The sequence below is a fragment of the Engystomops pustulosus genome, chromosome 4 (assembly GCF_040894005.1).
Source record: "Engystomops pustulosus chromosome 4, aEngPut4.maternal, whole genome shotgun sequence".
Lineage (NCBI taxonomy): Eukaryota > Metazoa > Chordata > Amphibia > Anura > Leptodactylidae > Engystomops > Engystomops pustulosus.
Genome location: NC_092414.1, coordinates 225,087,094 through 225,106,653, shown reverse-complemented (window position 1 = coordinate 225,106,653; position 19,560 = coordinate 225,087,094). Strand labels below are relative to the sequence as shown.

Below are 19,560 nucleotides of genomic sequence, written 5' to 3'. Positions count from 1 at the left end.
GATACGTGCATGGGAGGTTCGAATTAAGGTGGAGAATAATATAATCTCACTGGCAGATGGAAGAGCACGGGAAGGGCGATAGACAGATGAGAGATAGGGAGGTGCAGCATTATTCAGAGCTTTGTGGATGAGGGTTATTAAAGTGAATACGGAAGGAGACGGGCAGCCAGTGCAGTGATTGGCACAAACTGGAGGCATCCGTGTAGCGTTTGGTCTTAAAGACGAGCCTGGCTGCTGCGTTAAGAATAGATTGTAGAGGAGAGAATTTAGTGAGCGGAAGGGAGTTACAGTAGTCTGGTCGAGAGTGAATAAATGCAACAATTAGCATTTTAGAGAATAATTAACATTAGAGAATAATTTATTTTAGCTTGGTCAAAAGTTTTTATACTTTAAAGTTGTTCTCTAACCCCTTAACGACCAGGCCTTTTTTTGTGTTTTTTTTATTACTATTTTTCACTTCCCACCTTCAAAAATCTATAACTTTTTTATTTTTACACGTAAAGAGCTGTGTGATGGCTTGTTTTCTGCGTAACAAATTGCACTTCAATATTCCGTGCAGTGTACTGGAAAGCGGGAAAAAAATTCCAAATGCAATGACGGTTTCATTGCTATCGTTTTTAGGACTGTACGACCTTTTGATCATTTTTTATTGATTTTTTTTATATTTTTCAAAATGGCAAAAAAGTGCATTCTTCGACTTTGATTGCTATTTTCCGTTACAGGGTTAAAGGCAGTGAAAAACCTTTATTATATTGTGATAGATTGGGTATTTTAGGATGCGGCGATATCGAATGTGTTTGATTTTTACTGTATATCTGTTTATTTATTGTTTTAGGGAAAGGGGGTGATTTTAGTTTTTGGGATTTTTTAATTATATTTTTTTTAACTTTTTTTTATTTTTACTATTTTTCAGACGCCCTGGGGTACTTTAACCCTGGGTTGTCTGATCGATCCTACCATATACTGCCATACTACAGTAGCACATTGTAATGATAGGGTTAAAACGAGTCAGCCTCGGTCCTTTTGGCGACAGGAAGCGATGATCCACGGCAAGATGGCGGCGCCCATGTGATCGTCGGGAAAACACCTGCGATCGGTGTTAGCATCGATCGAGGGTGCTGCCAGTAGGTTTTTTCTGCAATATGCAGCAAAGACTTACCGGCTACTGCACCGGGACCCCACGCACGCCATACTATTACGGTACGCGTCAGTATGGGGTTAAGCAGTAATTTATCACTCCCTACTCTGTTACAGCTTTCAATCCTATCAGCATCCTGAGGACACCAATACAGTAGAAAGGAAGTGGAGAGAAGTGATGCATTATTGTAGCTTCCTTTCAGGGTTCCTTAAAAAGGAATAACATTCAATGGTAATCCAGTCTTATCCACACCTAGTCCCTCCTCCAGAGATATCAGGCAGCCCAGGATGTGTGCTTGAAAATAGAAGAGAGCATGGCATGTACTGGGCTTCTATGATGGCAGCAGGGGGTCTTGTGTCCTGTTTGGAGAATTCTGTGCTAGGGTGACAGCCTGGATGCCCACAGAGAGGGCTCAGAGTGCCACCACTGGATAGGAGGTGTTTGAAGTGTATTTATAGGCCTCCACATTATTGTTAGTTACACCGTATGAGCTTAGAGCAGACAGTCTGGGAATGTGCCAAAATTATCTTAGGGTTTTGGTGTAGTATTACACGTCTAAACATTAGTTGGAAGTGAGTTATACTTCACAGTTTTGGAGCAATTAACCAAAACTCAGATGCAGTTGATCCATAACTACATGCACCAAAAGCTCCAGATGCATCAATCTACTCCACGGTGGAATAATGTACTTGCACTTTTCTTTCCCGTGGAAGCTCAATGCCCAATGTAACTTTATTGCAATAAGAAAAGCACATGGATACATTTTTGCCTTACTAATCCCTTGATGTATCTACAATGGTTCTTCCAGATCCCTCAATTGTTTTTACTTTGCTGCAGCAATGAATATGTTGAAACTACTGAGGTCAATGGTTAGAGACTGGCAGAGATACAGAAGGAAATTCATTTTGGAATTGGGTTCATGAGAACCCAGAAGGCATTGGCATGGATATAGTAAAATGAGTATTACCGGTACTTCAAATGATTGACAACTCATTATATGTCCTGTCAACACCTCTCAAAGCTTGGTCACAGACTTGTTCTTTCTTTTATACTTAAAAGGGGAGTGAACTGTGCTGTGAATGCAGATCCTTTCACTTGTTTGGACCCAGAATATGTTTCAGTTTCAGTTCACCTTAGACATTTAGAATTGGAATCCAGGCAAGGAGTCCATTTCCATAGATGCAAGCTGCATCAGTTGTCTCCCATGTCTCCAAGTAACAGGAAATACTGTGACGCCTTTTTGAGAACCTCTGTTAGGACTTCCGGGTCTCTATGATTTGACCTCTAACTTGAAGACTGAAATAAGATATAGTTGTCCTTCACAAATAGATTGCAGAGAGTGTGACAAGTGCTTGGAGCATGTGGAGTCATCGCTGCCTCACATTCATCTTGTTTCACCTCTCCTTGGCTGTACTATTTGGAGGTTCTGATATTGGATTGGAGAACCTCTGTAAATATCAATTACTGTTTCCCAATGAAATGTAGATGAGGTTTATTAGCAGATCTATTCTAATAATTCACTTCTTGCAGATCTTCTTGAATTAAACTTCAGAGTCCATTGTACATTCTGCTTATCGAGAATACTTTCATTTTTATGGTAAAATCTGACGTCTCCCTGGCAAGAAACAACAATAAACACAACTTCACAGCCGCCGTGTATTATGCTGACTCAGCAGCTCACTCCGTAGAGAAGCTGGCATGCATTTCTCTCTGGACATACAATATGCCACAGCTTCCCGCTTCCTAGGATTTGATTACTAGTCATTTGGCACAGCTGCTTATGATGAAAGAAATCTAGCTTTACTGCAGCACTCTTATGCTTCCCATATTCACTAATCTTGGCAAAGATTTAGAAAGCACCAACTCAGTCCTTATATTGTTTCACATGAATAATATTAGAGCAACATTAGACCGTCTAGTCAAAATGGTGACACAATTTTGTTATATAGTGTCGCAGCTTCAGCCAAACACCTAGGGTGGTAACTAGGAGAGGCATGTCCCCATAGACACACTTCAGACTGGAGGCATTGGTGCAAAGACTGGAGACCTTGGTGCAGAGACTGGAGGCATTGGTGCAGAGACTGGAGGCATTGGTGAAGAGACTGGAGGCATTGGTGCAGAGACTGGAGGCATTGGTGCAGAGACTGCTGCACTGATACCTACAGTCAGTGGCAAACAGCACAGTCTGGAAGCATTGGTGCAGAGACTGGCACAGACTGGAGGCAATGGTGCAGACTGGAGGCAATGGTGCAGAGACTGGCCCAGACTGGAGGCAATGGTGCAGACTGGAGGCAATGGTGCAGAGTCTGGCACAGACTGGAGGCAATGGTGCAGAGACTGGCACAGACTGGAGGCAATGGTGCAGAGACTGGAGGCAATGGTTCAGAGACTGGAGGCAATGGTTCAGAGACTGGCACAGACTGGAGGCAATGGTGCAGAGACTGGTCCAGAGACTGGCACAGACTGAAGGCAATAGTTCAGAGACTGGCACAGACTAGAGGCAATGGTGCAGAGACTGGCACGGGCTAGAGGCAATGATGCAGAGACTGGTCCAGAGACTGGCACGGATTGTAGACAATAGTTTAGAGACTGCCACAGACTGGAGGCAGTGGTGGAGAGACTGGCAGAGACTGGAGGCAATGGTTCAGAGACTGGCACAGACTGTAGGCAGTGGTGCAGAGACTGGCAGAGACTAGCACAGACTGAAAGCAATGGTTCAGAGTCTGGCACAGACTGGAGACAATAGTTCAGAGACTGACATGGACTGCAGGCAATAGTTCAGAAACTGGCACAGACTGGAGGCTATGGTACAGAGATTGGCACAGACTGGAGGCAATGGTACAGAGACTGGCACAGACTGGAGGCAATGGTGCAGAGACTGGCACAGACTGGAGGCAATGGTGCAGAGACTGGAGGCAATGGTGCAGAGACTGGCACAGACTGGAGGCAATGGTGCAGAGACTGGAGGCAATGGTGCAGAGACTGGCACAGACTGGAGGCAATGGTGCAGAGACTGGCACAGACTGGAGGCAATGGTGCAGAGACTGGCACAGACTGGAGGCAATGGTGCAGAGACTGGCACAGACTGGAGGAAATGGTGAAGAGACTGGCACAGACTGGAGGCAATGGTGCAGAGACTGGCACAGACTGGAGGCAATGGTACAGAGACTGGCACATACTGGAGGAACTGGTGCAATCAACTTAATTAGTGGCACTAGCGGAGAAGCATCATTGTAGAGTTTGGCTTGATGAGCCTGCTACATTTAGGACAGATTGTAGAGGACAGCGTTTTGTGAGTAAAAGACTGGTTAGAGGCAGCTACATGAACTGAATAGAGTCAATGGCCAAGATTTATTAAAGCCCCTGCACCAGTTTTCTGTCGAACTTTGCACATTCTTTTCGGTGCAAACTGCTTCCACATGTATTTAAGAAGTCCCCAAGACTGGAGGCATTGGTGCAGAGACTGGAGGCATTGGTGCAGAGACTGGAGGCATTGGTGCAGAGACTGGAGGCATTGGTGCAGAGACTGCTGCACTGATACCTACAGTCAGTGGCAAACAGCACAGTCTGGAAGCATTGGTGCAGAGACTGGCACAGACTGGAGGCAATGGTGCAGACTGGAGGCAGTGGTCAGAGACTGGCACAGACTGGAGGCAATGGTGCAGAGATTGGCACAGACTGGAGGAAATGGTGCAGAGACTGGCACAGACTGGAGGCAATGGTGCAGAGACTGGCACAGACTGGAGGCAATGGTGCAGAGACTGGAGGCAATGGTTCAGAGACTGGAGGCAATGGTGCAGAGACTGGCACAGACTGGAGGCAATGGTACAGAGACTGGCACATACTGGAGGAACTGGTGCAATCAACTTAATTAGTGGCACTAGCGGAGAAGCATCATTGTAGAGTTTGGCTTGATGAGCCTGCTACATTTAGGACAGATTGTAGAGGACAGCGTTTTGTGAGTAAAAGACTGGTTAGAGGCAGCTACATGAACTGAATAGAGTCAATGGCCAAGATTTATTAAAGCCCCTGCACCAGTTTTCTGTCGAACTTTGCACATTCTTTTCGGTGCAAACTGCTTCCACATGTATTTAAGAAGTCCCCAAGACTGGAGGCATTGGTGCAGAGACTGCTGCACTGATACCTACAGTCAGTGGCAAACAGCACAGTCTGGAAGCATTGGTGCAGAGACTGGCACAGACTGGAGGCAATGGTGCAGACTGGAGGCAGTGGTCAGAGACTGGCACAGACTGGAGGCAATGGTGCAGAGACTGGCACAGACTGGAGGAAATGGTGCAGAGACTGGCACAGACTGGAGGCAATGGTGCAGAGACTGGCACAGACTGGAGGCAATGGTGCAGAGACTGGAGGCAATGGTTCAGAGACTGGAGGCAATGGTTCAGAGACTGGCACAGACTGGAGGCAATGGTGCAGAGACTGGTCCAGAGACTGGCACAGACTGGAGGCAATAGTTCAGAGACTGGCACAGACTAGAGGCAATGGTGCAGAGACTGACACAGGCTAGAGGCAATGATGCAGAGACTGGTCCAGAGACTGGCACGGATTGTAGGCAATAGTTTAGAGACTGCCACAGACTGGAGGCAGTGGTGGAGAGACTGGCAGAGACTGGAGGCAATGGTTCAGAGACTGGCACAGACTGGAGGCAGTGGTGCAGAGACTGGCAGAGACTAGCACAGACTGAAAGCAATGGTTCAGAGTCTGGCACAGACTGGAGACAATGGTTCAGAGACTGACACGGACTGCAGGCAATAGTTCAGAAACTGGCACAGACTGGAGGCAATGGTACAGAGACTGGCACAGACTGGAGGCAATAGTGCAGAGACTGGCACAGACTGGAGGCAATGGTGCAGAGACTGGCACAGACTGGAGGCAATGGTGCAGAGACTGGCACAGACTGGAGGCAATGGTGCAGAGACTGGCACAGACTGGAGGCAATGGTGCAGAGACTGGAGGCAATGGTGCAGAGACTGGAGGCAATGGTGCAGAGACTGGCACTGACTGGAGGTAATGGTGCAGAGACTGGCACAGACTGGAGGCAATGGTGCAGAGACTGGCACAGACTGGAGGCAATGGTACAGAGACTGGCACATACTGGAGGAACTGGTGCAATCAACTTAATTAGTGGCACTAGCGGAGAAGCATCATTGTAGAGTTTGGCTTGATGAGCCTGCTACATTTAGGACAGATTGTAGAGGACAGCGTTTTGTGAGTAAAAGACTGGTTAGAGGCAGCTACATGAACTGAATAGTCAATAGCCCAGATTTATTAAAGCCCCTGCACCAGTTTTCTGTCGGACTTTGCACATTCTTTTCGGTGCAAACTGCTTCCACATGTATTTAAGAAGTCCCCAAGACGCATTTTGTCGCACAGAACACATTTGTGTCGCAGCTGAACTATACTGCACTGAAATGGCCGTTCTGGTGCTCAGTCGGACCGTGCACCACATTTATCATGCAAAGTCCAACAGAAGTGCATTGCACGCCCCCATGTTAAAGGTGCACCAAAAAAAATTAATGAGGAACATTAAGAATGTGCATCAGAAATCCTGAATCTGGCGCCCCCTGCACACTACATAGGACACTGCACATAGTAGAGACTGCCCTGTTTTGATAAATGTGGGCCAACTAGTTCTCCAAAAGATGATCGATGTTTCCATGGTGAGGAAAGTGCAGATTCCTGAAATGTTTTTGAGGTGCAGGTGACAGAAGTATTTTATATATTTGACTATAAGGATGAAGGAAAGGTCAAAGTCTGCCTCAGAGTACGGTTACATTCACACGTATTTATTCTCACCTGCAAATTTGTGGCCGCAGATGGAAATGAAGATGTCAGGTTCAGGTCGGTTGGTAGATGATGGAGAGAAGACATGACAGAGAAAGAAGACCGATAATAAAAGACGGGGATACAGATAAAATGTATCATATGTCATTGTGTGATGTTGCTGCTGTGTTGCACTATCCTGTATAGTCCTATTCTGTTTGTGTCTTTATAAACAATGAGAATTACTTAATTCCTGTGGACTGACCACACTTTATACTACACAACTGCAATTCTTATATGGGAGTTGGTGTAACTTACTCAAAACATAAATAAGTTTCCGTGTGTCACAACAAGGCAAAGTCTTTTCTGATAGTTCCATGGGAGTCTTGCAGTTTCCACATCATCTCACAAGTAAATCCAGCATTACGTAGAGCACTTTATCAGCTTCGCAGGTATACCCTTCCTGTTTCCCAGCAGTCTATCAATCCTATTGTATATGTATTTTTATGCAAATTAGCTTCACAATACAAAGTGGGTGGGTTTTCATTCTTTCTATTCTTCCTATCACTACACTATTACTACTACTACACTAGTACTACAGCAGCGTTGTCAATGCTTTTACATGGGAGCCGGTATAATAAGCTTGTTATGCTCTGTAAGCAGCGTCCAGAAATGACCGATGTTTCCTCTTTGCTGTTTTCCAGGTTTACTTATCCTGCTACAGATGTTACTTATTGATGTGAGGCTTGTTACTTCCCTGCCATTTTGCGACAAATCGGTTCTAGACCATTTCATCAAATCCATCACTGAACAACAGAAAGCAATGGTGAGCCGAGGGCATGTGGTGCACGACACTTTTGTTGTTAAGAGAATTAATTGAATAATCACCTAATCCTGATTTATGGCTTTAAATACTTTCCTAACGATTGGAGAGAACTGGTTTACATTTTCAAGTAATATGGCAATGCCTCATGGGTCAAGGTAGTACCCTGGAAGTACCCTGAACACGGAGTCTATGAGGATGAGGAGGTGACACAAGAGCTTACAGTCTATGAGGATGAGTGGGTGACACAAGAGCTTACAGTCTATGAGGATGAGGGGAGAACACAAGAGCTTACAGTCTATGAGGATGAGAGGAGAACACAAGAGCTTACAGTCTATGAGGATGAGGGGGTGACACAAGAGCTTACAGTCTATGAGGATGAGGGGAGAACACAAGAGCTTACAGTCTATGAGGATGAGGGGAGAACACAAGAGCTTACAGTCTATGAGGATGAGGGGAGAACACAAGAGCTTACAGTCTATGAGGATGAGGGGAGAACACAAGAGCTTACAGTCCATGAGGATGAGGGGGGGACACAAGAGCTTATAGTCTATGAGGATGAGGAGGACACAAGAGCTTACAGTCTATGAGGATGAGGGGGTGACACAAGAGCTTACAGTCTATGAGGATGAGGGGGGACACAAGAGCTTACAGTCTATGAGGATGAGTGGGTGACACAAGAGCTTACAGTCTATGAGGATGAGGGGAGAACACAAGAGCTTACAGTCTATGAGGATGAGGGGGGACACAAGAGCTTACAGTCTATGAGGATGAGGGGGTGACACAAGAGCTTACAGTCTATGAGGATGAGGGGGACACAAGAGCTTACAGTCTATGAGGATGAGGACACAAGAGCTTACAGTCTATGAGGATGAGGGGGTGACACAAGAGCTTACAGTCTATGAGGATGAGTGGGTGACACAAGAGCTTACAGTCTATGAGGATGAGTGGGTGACACAAGAGCTTACAGTCTATGAGGATGAGGGGAGAACACAAGAGCTTACAGTCTATGAGGATGAGGGGGGACACAAGAGCTTACAGTCTATGAGGATGAGGGGGTGACACAAGAGCTTACAGTCTATGAGGATGAGGGGGACACAAGAGCTTACAGTCTATGAGGATGAGGGGGTGACACAAGAGCTTACAGTCTATGAGGATGAGTGGGTGACACAAGAGATTACAGTCTATGAGGATGAGGGGAGAACACAAGAGCTTACAGTCTATGAGGATGAGGGGGGACACAAGAGCTTACAGTCTATGAGGAGGGGGTGACACAAGAGCTTACAGTCTATGAGGATGAGGGGGTGACACAAGAGCTTACAGTCTATGAGGATGAGGGGAGGACACAAGAGCTTACAGTGTATGAGGATGAGGGGGACACAAGAGCTTACAGTCTATGAGGATGAGGGGTGACACAAGAGCTTACAGTCTATGAGGATGAGGGGGGACACAAGAGCTTACAGTCTATGAGGATGAGGGGGGGGGTGACACAAGAGCTTACAGTCTATGAGGATGAGGGGGGACACAAGAGCTTACAGTCTATGAGGATGAGGACACAAGAGCTTACAGTCTATGAGGATGAGGGGGTGACACAAGAGCTTACAGTCTATGAGGATGAGTGGGTGACACAAGAGCTTACAGTCTATGAGGATGAGGGGGTGACACAAGAGCTTACAGTCTATGAGGATGAGGGGAGAACACAAGAGCTTACAGTCTATGAGGATGAGGGGGGACACAAGAGCTTACAGTCTATGAGGATGAGGGGGTGACACAAGAGCTTACAGTCTATGAGGATGAGGGGGACACAAGAGCTTACAGTCTATGAGGATGAGGGGGTGACACAAGAGCTTACAGTCTATGAGGATGAGTGGGTGACACAAGAGATTACAGTCTATGAGGATGAGGGGAGAACACAAGAGCTTACAGTCTATGAGGATGAGGGGGGACACAAGAGCTTACAGTCTATGAGGAGGGGGTGACACAAGAGCTTACAGTCTATGAGGATGAGGGGGTGACACAAGAGCTTACAGTCTATGAGGATGAGGGGAGGACACAAGAGCTTACAGTGTATGAGGATGAGGGGGACACAAGAGCTTACAGTCTATGAGGATGAGGGGTGACACAAGAGCTTACAGTCTATGAGGATGAGGGGGGACACAAGAGCTTACAGTCTATGAGGATGAGGGGGGGGGTGACACAAGAGCTTACAGTCTATGAGGATGAGGGGGGACACAAGAGCTTACAGTCTATGAGGATGAGGGGGGGGGGGGGACACAAGAGCTTACAGTGTATGAGGATGAAGGGTTGACACAGAAGGTAACGGTCTAGCCATTCCTTAAAAAATGATTCAAAAAGATGAGATCTTTATCTTTAATATGACAACGGCAGCGTGTTTCTAGGCGCTACATAACAGAAGCTACATGCTCCTGAAGTGACACTTCACCTGCAAGCACTAAACTTGAAAATTGGATGAGAAGAGTCACATTTTTCTGACTAGCAGCGATTTTTCACAGATAAACAATAAAAGTTAGATTTATTAGGAAGAATTCAGGAGGTTCTTAGAATAGGGAATCTTACCACCCTCTTAAATAATAAGGTGAAAACGTTTGACAAAATATGTGTGGGATGGGATGATTACTAGAGGAAAACCAAGTCGCACTCTAGAATTGCCACACCTTCCCTTTTGTTGGTGTTGTATCTATGGTCTAGCCCCTTCACTGTTTTCTTTCCTGTATAAGTATCCTATGCTGAGATATGCTTTCTTACTCTTTTCTCTTACCAATACTCATTATGTTATTTTATTACCAATTATCTTTTTCCTTACCTTAAAAATCCCAAAATACGGAAGTTTTATGGTTATGGGATACGGCCTCTGTGCCAGATGTAACATTTGTATGTTTAGACCTTTATGATTTACACTGTATGGTATGTACCCTTCTCCGCCAATAATAATGACAGTTATAACCATCACTACACAAACAGCAGAACTGAGACGTCTCGAGTTGTCTATGTAAAATGTACATCAGAATAACATGACAACTATAAAATAAAGGCTCCAGCAGACTGAGTTGTTGATGCTCCCGATGTCTATCCCAGTGCATATGATGAGGTGTTGGTTATGAGGACTGTGCAAAACACGGGGATCAGCTCCATGGTCCTGCCTTATTGTTACTTTATTTAAATATATATTTAAATTCACTGTTATAGGCTCCTCCTTATTCTCCTATATAGAATGCTCCATGTCTGTTCTCGGAGAACATCACCCTCCCACAACCAAGCCTGAATGCAGAATGGACCAGGCTCCAGGTAGGAGACAAAAACATTTGTACTTTGCTTTTGTGTTAACCCTTTCCCGCCTTTGCACATCATGGTCTTATGGGCTCTGGTTTTACGTCTTTCACCAAGATCAAGGAGATATCACATGTATGCAGATTTTACTAAATTTGAAAACTCTAAGTCTTTTTGCACAAAATTCTGAAGCGATAACTTCATACTAGGTGTGTAAAGTGTAATTTTCTATTGGATGAGCCGACAGTCCCAGCATTTTGGGAACTGTACCACCTTTTGATCACTTTTTATAAAACATTTATGTGTTTTATGCGAAATGGTGACAAAATGGAGTCAAACATTTGGATATTACTGGGAGAGGGAGCGTGAACTTTAAGGGTTTATCTTACTTTTTTTAAACATATTTTAGAGGTTTTTTTAGGTCCCCTAGGGAACTTGAACCCTGAGTGCCTGATCACTTTACAATGCAGCATATGCTAATTAACTCTTCACTTGTAACAGTCTGATTTCGACAATCCCAGGGCATGGGCACCGCCATATTGCTTCTGATATTGGAGACTCTCATAGGCTCCCAGGCCAGTCATATTTATTACACCCTGCCTCACTTATCAAAATGTTTTAATTATCCCATACCGTAAATTCTGTAGTTTACGGTTTCCCAAATGCTATCAATGAAAACATCAGCTTGTCCCGCCCAGGGACAGGGAACCCAGGCTTTTAAAGCACAGTACCTTCTCCTGCACCTGAGTGTGTTTTGAGAGAGACTGCACAAGACTTATAAGATCATGGTTAATTAAACCCCAGTCCCTCATAGCACCAAGCAAATGAAGAATCACCACATGCAGAAAGAAAGATTTGAGGAAGGAGGGAGGAAAGTAAGAGGTGCTGTCATGGTTCAGGGGGAAAAAATTACCAATGAGTAATTACCGATTACCCCCTCACCATGACAGCACCACCGGAGATAGCACTGCTTAGGGTGGAACAACAGAGAATAGAACTCTACGACCAAAGGAAAGCTCCTGAGCACCTGTCACATCCAAACTATAAAGGTATGGGGAGAGGAACCTGATGCTGCTTGACAAATTTGATTTATGGAGACTTCCCTAAATTCAGCCCAAGTGGTTGCTACTGATCTAGTGCAATGGGCTTTTGGTCCCACGGGTAAGGGCAAATCTTCTGTAGAATAAGCTGAAGCTATGGCCAGTCTTATCTATCTGACTATGGTACAAAGAGGATATTCCATTTTCTCCATGAGGCGGTTCTCTGTAGATATTCTCGTAGAGCACGCCTAACATCTTAGCAGTGAAATTCTCTTTCCCTGTCTGTGGAAGGATTAGCACAGAAGGAAGGAAGGATTATTTCCTGAGTCTGATGAAACCGGGGGGAAAGCAGGGCTAGTAAGAAGAATCACAGTATCATCTGAGATTTTTGTGTAGGGGGGTTAACAGGATAGAGCAGATAACTCTCCAACTCACCCGGCTGTTGTAACAGTGACCAATCACACTACCTTCAGGGTCAGGTTCCTAAGACAAATACTATTGATAGGTTCAAAAGAGTGTTGGGATAAGGACCTTAGGCCACAGATAGATCCCAGGGAGGGACTGTACATCTCCTAAAGGCCTTATGCAGGAGGCTTCCTTAATAAACTTAACTATCCAAGAATGGGAAGCCAAGGATCTGTGGAAGAGTGAACCAAGGACGGAAACCTGTACCTGGAGTAGAGCAGGCTTCAACCCTTTGTCCAGGCAATTCTGCAAAAAAATCTTTGGTGATCTATATCTAAATTTGGATCCTTAATTTAAGAAGGCTTTCCAAGTCCAAAAAAATATCTTTGAGGTCATAACTTTCCTGCTCTTTTGTAACGTGGAAATGACTGTCAGAAAGACCTTTCTCGAAAGAATCAACCTCTCAAGAGCCAGACTGTCAGGTGTAATCTGTTGATCTTGGGATAGCAGACTGGGCCCTGCAATAGGAGATCCAGGATGTTGGGCAGAATCCAGGGATTAGAGATGGATAATTCGGCCAGAAAGGAGAACAGAATAATCCTTACTCGGTCCTGCCTGATTTTATTCAAGACTCTTGGAAGTAGGGTTGCACGATGGATCGAAATATCCGGTACATGTGCGATACTATCAAAGTCAGAACTGTTCAATACTGCGTTTCTGTTACTTGAGGTACTGAAAGTTTGCTACTACTCCACTGACTACTTATATGTGTCTGCAGAGGATTCCCATAGAGCAGACAATATGTGTTGGGTTATCAGGGAAATATCAGAACTGTTCATATATGATGTCTTTACATCTCCCAGGGCAACATGGCTGCATTTATGGAAAATTATCCTCACACAGGAACACTTTTTTTAATAACATCTAATTAAAGAAATGTTTATTAATGGCAGATTAATCAAACTGAATGTGAGTTTCCAGACGAGAATACCCCTTTAATTATACCATTTAGTATACTATTTTATATTAACATTACTAGGACAACTAGTCCCATTAAGCACTAAAGCTTCTCCACGCAAATCACTGGTGACCATTACTGACTGCATGTGTTTCAATGGAAATGCATATGTCATTGGGCCGAGCCCCATCCACAAACGTTTGCATTGCATTTCTAAATGCAATGTAATTGCCCCATGTGTGTAAACGCACCCTAAACATTCAGATAATACTTTTTTCTATTCTATCGAGTACGGTGACACTTTGTTGGGTATCGTATCGCCCACAAAATTCTAGTATCCGTGCAACCCTACTTGGAAGAAGCACCAATGGAGGAAAGGCATAAGCTAGCCTGGATTCTAACTTCACTGAAAGAGTAGCCAATCTCCGGGGGCTGTCCTGAGGATCCCAGGAGCAGAATGTCTAGACTTCTTTCGGGTGGCGAATAAGTTTACTTCTGGAATCCCCAAGAGCTTGGTAATCAATAGAAGGATCTCCCTTTTGAGGCACCATTCTCCTTGTCTTAGATTAGTCCTGCTCAGGAAGTCCACCACCGTGTTCTCCGGATCTTCTATATGAACTGCAGACAGAGAAGTTAGATATTGTTCTGCCAGGGAAAAAATGTTGAAGGCCAGGAGCATCAATGCTAGACATTGGGTGCCACCCTGGCGGTTCAGGAAGGCCAATGCAGGAGTGTTTGATAATATTTTCACGCCGTGTTCCGAATAATAAGAAGGGCTGTTCTCAGTGCTTCCCGGATAGCACCTAGCTCCCTGAAATTCGAGGACCTTCTCAGAATGCTGTTGGTTCAAGGTTCTTGGAACAGTTGACTCCACAGGTGAGAACCCCAACCTCAGGAGCTTGTGTCCATAGTTAAAGTTACGGGATTCTCCTGCTTCCAAGGAAGTCCACATGTTAGATCTGGGGTTATTAACCACTACTCAAGGGATCACAGTATTTCTGTGGGGAGAAGAATTTTCTCATCCGAGCTTGATTTTTCCCCATCCCACATCCTTAACATGTGCAGTTGCAGGCGTCGACCATGGATGTAGGCATTGTGCCCACGGAACAGCTGGAATGGCAGCTGTAAAGAGGCCTAGAATGGACATAACTGTCCTTATTGAGGGGAAGTGCCTCCGAACTGCCTCCTGAATTTTTTGGACTTTGCCTGGTGGTAGAAAAGATTTCTGACATCAAGAATCTAAACAGATTCCTAAAAAGTCTTGGACCTTGATGAATGGGAGAAGATTTTTTTACATTTATAATCCAACCTAACTGATCTAGAATCTTCCGAACCCTAAGAATTGGAAAGGATACTGCCTCTTCTGAATCAGTCCGGATAAGGAAATCGTCCAGATAAGGGAAAAACATTCCCTGACATATAAAGGATGCCATTTCGGATACTATCTTTGTGAATACCCTCGGGGCTATTGCAATTAAAAAGAGCATTGACCTGAACTGCAAGTGAGTTAGAATTCCCTTTAATAATACAGCTACCCTGCAATATTTCTGGAAGGAAGAATGTATTGGGACGTGATGGTAAGCGTCGGATAAATTGACTGACACCATAAAACAATCCGGGAGCAGTAAATTTATTGTCGATTTTAGAGTTTCCATTTTGAATTTTTCAATTAACAAAAATTTGCTTAGAGGTTTTAAATTTTCATTATGATTATGGTGCGAAGTGACCCGTCTGGTTTCTTGACATGAAAAAGGGTTAAGTAAAAACCCAACCCTCTTTCATGAATAGGTACTTCCACTAAGCCAGATTTCAATAATAGAGTGTTAACTTCCGATTCAAGTGTCATCTGTGCAATGAGGCTTGACATAACCGTGGTCTCGAACAGTAGGGGGGGATAGAAACGGTAGCTTCAGACCCTCAAAAATGATACCCAGCACCCACTTTCTGTTGGAAATTTTCTTTCATTCTGGATAAAAACAGAACCTCTGGCGTCATTGTTGTCCGATCTTTTAGAGGAATCCAAGGGATGGTTAAACATGAAGCGTTTTTCTTTGAGGACTTCCTTCTTGTCCCGGGGCTTCTGTTTGAAAGCAAATCTCTTTTGAGAACAAAAGGATCTATTCCAAAACCCCTGCTTGCATGGGAATCCCTTTTTTCTATCAGAAGCTCTGTCACAAATTTTGTCCAGGGTGGAACCGAATAAGTACCTCACATGGGAAGACACACTGGCAACTCTTAGATGATGCCACATCCCCATTCCTACTCTGTAAGCAGGTGGCTTTCCTGGCCGAATTAGAAAGAACAGAAGATCTTGCTGAAAGTCTAAGGCAGTGGTGGCGAACCTATGGCACTGGTGCCAGAGGTGGCACTCAGAGCCCTTTCCGTGGGCACCCGGGCCATGGCCCCAGCCCACCAGACAGGACTCAAAGAATCTTCCTGCAGTTCCAAGCAACTTAAAAGATGCTGCTTTCAGTCATATTTTAATACTTACTTCTCTACTTGGGACTGTAGGAAGAGGGAGAATGAGTAGACAGGGCTGAATTATCTTTGGAGGACCTCCTGCGCGCCCCACAATTTTCTCTGTGTACAGAGGGACACTGTAAAGAAGCTAGAATGATGGAAATTTTCCATCTTTCTACTGTGTTGCTGTCCTCATGAGGCCAATATGATTGAAAGTTGTTGAACAGGGAGCAATAAGTTAATGCTTTAATTTTTAGTTGGCACCTCGCGATAAATAAGGGGGGTTTTGGGTTGCAGTTTGGGCACTTGGCCGCTAAAAGGTACGCCATCACTGGTCTAAGGGCATCTACAGATGCATCTTCAAGGAAGGCTGATGCTTTCTGGACAGAGGTAATGTCCGTCAGAAAGGAAAAACACTTTTTTCCTCCAACTGAGACAGCCACATAAGGGGCGACCTTGGCACACATGTGGAGGCTATATTTGGCTTAAAGGCTACTGATGAAGCCTTCTAGGATCTCTTTAAGAGGCAGTTAGCCTTCTTATCCATCAGCTCTTCCAGAGAAATAGCATCATCAAAAGGCAAAGCAGATTTCTTTGAAATTTCAGTTATTGGGTTGGTCTTTTTCGGGTAACCTGTTCCAAATTTCCGAATCCTTAACAGCAAAGGGATACTTTTTCTTTACCGGACAGGAAATAAATCCTTTTCTCTTCCACTCTGTCCTAATAAGTGACAAGATATTTTAATGCAGAAGGAAAATATGCTTTTGTTTCTCTCCTAGACCTTGGAATATCACATCTTGCATGGAACGATGTTCTCCATTTTCCTCACTTTCCATTGTTGACCTCTCTGATTTAATTAGATGGTCATTATCCTCCACCGGGAATAGAAGCATCCCAATATCCTCTTTAGATTTTGATTTAAAAAAATCATTTGTACCTTTGTGATCTTACTGACCAAAATAATATAGGGGGGGTGGGGTATATGTCACTTACATCGCACAGTGAAAGCCATAAAAACAAAGCTAGTATGAAAACGCAACTGAGGTCTTTTTGCCATCACATTTGTTATTTTTTTACAGCTTCCCTGTATAGAATATTAAGTGGTGCTGCTAGAATTTTTCTTGCAAAAAAACTGCCTATTCTGCTATATAAATTGAGAAATAAGTTATGGTCTCTATAGGTTTAGGAGATGGAGTTGAGGTTTCAGATCTGAGGGACAATGAAGTCAATAGATAAGCGTTGTCTTAGGCGCCCATCACTCAATATCCACAACTAAAACTCCAGCACATAAGATTGGATCAAAACGTATGCTTTTTTTCATTGCAAACCAACGCGTTTTGTCCAATTAGGACTTAATCATTGTTAAACATTGTTATCTTCCGTGGATGCGCTCAAGTTCTTGTTGTGGATATCGTGTTGCAAGGCTTCTGAGGGTTCTCCCTGTACAGAGGAAGTTTGTTAACGGAGTGGTGAGCTGGCGTCTATCCTGTTTTGTTACATCACATGAGGACATTTATTCTAAATGATTGGATAGGACAGCCGCAGCACAAGTCTTACTTCATTTGACATTATACATTGGTACCTGTGTAAGTAGACATTTATACAATAACTAGGTCCTTGAATATTAAACAGATCAAGATGACTGAAATGACGTTCAATATTATGGGATAATTGGACAAGAGTCATTACACTGCTAGAAACCATATGTTGCTGATAATGGCAGTGGGTTAATTACCAGCATGGAGTCACTTCCTCTGATGACAGCGACATGGTGACAGGAAGGGCTCTGACGTAGTCCACGGTGGCACAAACAGAGCATCACAATAAAACTATGCAGGATATAGTTCTTACATAACAATGCAGGTGCCTAGAGAGGCATCTGCAAAACTTCAAAATATAGAGGCCTAGGGGGAATCGGCATCACCCCACTACATTTGTCTCCGAATCTCTAGTCTAGGAATTTCTGACTGCTAATAACAAGCAAAGCAAAAACCATAATATCTGAAGAAATATCTAACAAAGATGTTCATGTTTCCTTGCAGACATCTCAGCAGGAAGCAGAGATTCATCGTGGATTTCAACTGTTTCTCGATTCTGTCCCAAAAGTCACAACATTTGTCTCACGATGCAAGTTAGAAGTTTCCTTACAGAGGTTTTCAAGCAACATACGGACAATGACCAACATCCTAAAGAGAGTTACTCAGAAGGTGAAGCAACTTTTTGCTTTTTTAAAGGTTTCCTCAATATTATGGACATACAGTTATTGCCTATCTTTTGGTTCTCTGCTTCCAAAAATAGGGTCCTGCTTAGCCAATGTGAATGGAGTTGCAGGTCGTGCAGGTGGGTCACATTGAACTACTGGTATTGCTGGTGATAGTGATACAGTGATTGGCTATCTTTGCACGGCCTGTGACTTATACAAAGAAGATGAAACCCCATTCACCAAGCTTTTTTCAGTGACTATATTGGTGCTGGATTATTTAAAGGGTTCTCTCATGACAGACATTTATGGTTTTGTCACTTGTAGGGCCCTATCCAGCCGCAGGAGAGGTGGTTGTCCATATCCGACTCTCTACTTTCTAAGGAGTTTCTGAGTACAATAGTTAGGCTGGTGGGTATACCATGAATGTATGACAATGTAGGATCTGCAGAAGGTTCCAGCATATTCTAGAAAGTGAAGTTTTACAAATATGTAAATGAGCTTCAGGCGTCTGTATCACCGGCGCGTCTCTAGGATCCGCAGGCTATTAATTTATTCACACCCCACTCTGTTCATTGTTCGCGGACAGATGGTGACCGCTGCGACCGGGCAATAATGAACAGTGGAAGTGTGAATAAAATAATAGCTGTCGGAGCCAAGAGGTGCTCTGGTGATGTAGCCCTGAGCACCATCGTCTCATTTACATATTATTAAAACATCTAATTCTAGAATATGTGGCTTTTCCAGGATATAAGACCAGGTACAGGCACAGAATGACAAAACGAGAAGGTCAGTAATCTTGTCCACAGAGTCGACGAAGGCTCTACTAATACTTCTCCCTTTATTTACCTTTAGACTGAAACACAAAACTTGGAGTATGAAGAACGGACTCTTTCTATATCAACCCTACAACAATTCTACACTGTTTACAAGAACTTTCTAATAGGAAAATATAAAACTGTTATAATATCTTTATGCAAAGATCTTCAACGCAGGTGATGCTCTGTGTCCTGGACAGAGGTCACCTCCACACCACTCCACATAACAGGGACTGCTAATGGATGCAAGTGTTTGAAATAATGGACGAGTGTAAAGTGTTTGTAGCGTTTGTGTATACCACAAGTGGACTAAGGTCACAAGGTATGAAGAAAGTTTATATTTGATATTAAGTTAAATTGTAAATAGACCAATACATATTTATCTTTGGCTTAAATAAATATATTTTATTGTGCTCAGGTGGTATTATTGATGGTGGTGTGTGGATGACACTGCTCATTATGCATGTATTCTATGAAGCTCGTGTTGCACTGGTTTTAATGTTTCATCTGAACTGCACCTGCTACCAGATGTAGACACATTGGGGCACATTTACTTACCCGGTCCAGTCGCGATCCAGCAGTGTGTCCTCCGACGCTGATTCGGGTCTGCAGGGATTCACTAAGGTCCGTGCGCCCGATGTCCACCAGG

At 44.0% G+C, this 19,560-nt stretch overlaps 1 protein-coding gene across 2 annotated transcripts in view; it reads left to right on the top strand.

The window, feature by feature from the left end:
* LOC140125827 (erythropoietin-like) overlaps nt 1-19,324 on the top strand; it is a 36,840-nt gene extending 17,516 nt beyond the window's left edge. For both annotated transcript variants that reach the window (XM_072144698.1, XM_072144697.1), the window contains exons 2-5: nt 7,624-7,745; nt 10,974-11,048; nt 17,936-18,100; nt 18,949-19,324. In XM_072144698.1, coding sequence (XP_072000799.1) covers nt 7,624-7,745; nt 10,974-11,048; nt 17,936-18,100; nt 18,949-19,092 — 506 coding nt within the window. In that variant the 3' untranslated portion in view covers nt 19,093-19,324. The remainder of the gene's footprint in view (nt 1-7,623; nt 7,746-10,973; nt 11,049-17,935; nt 18,101-18,948) is intronic.
* The last annotated feature ends 236 nt before the right edge of the window (nt 19,325-19,560 follow it).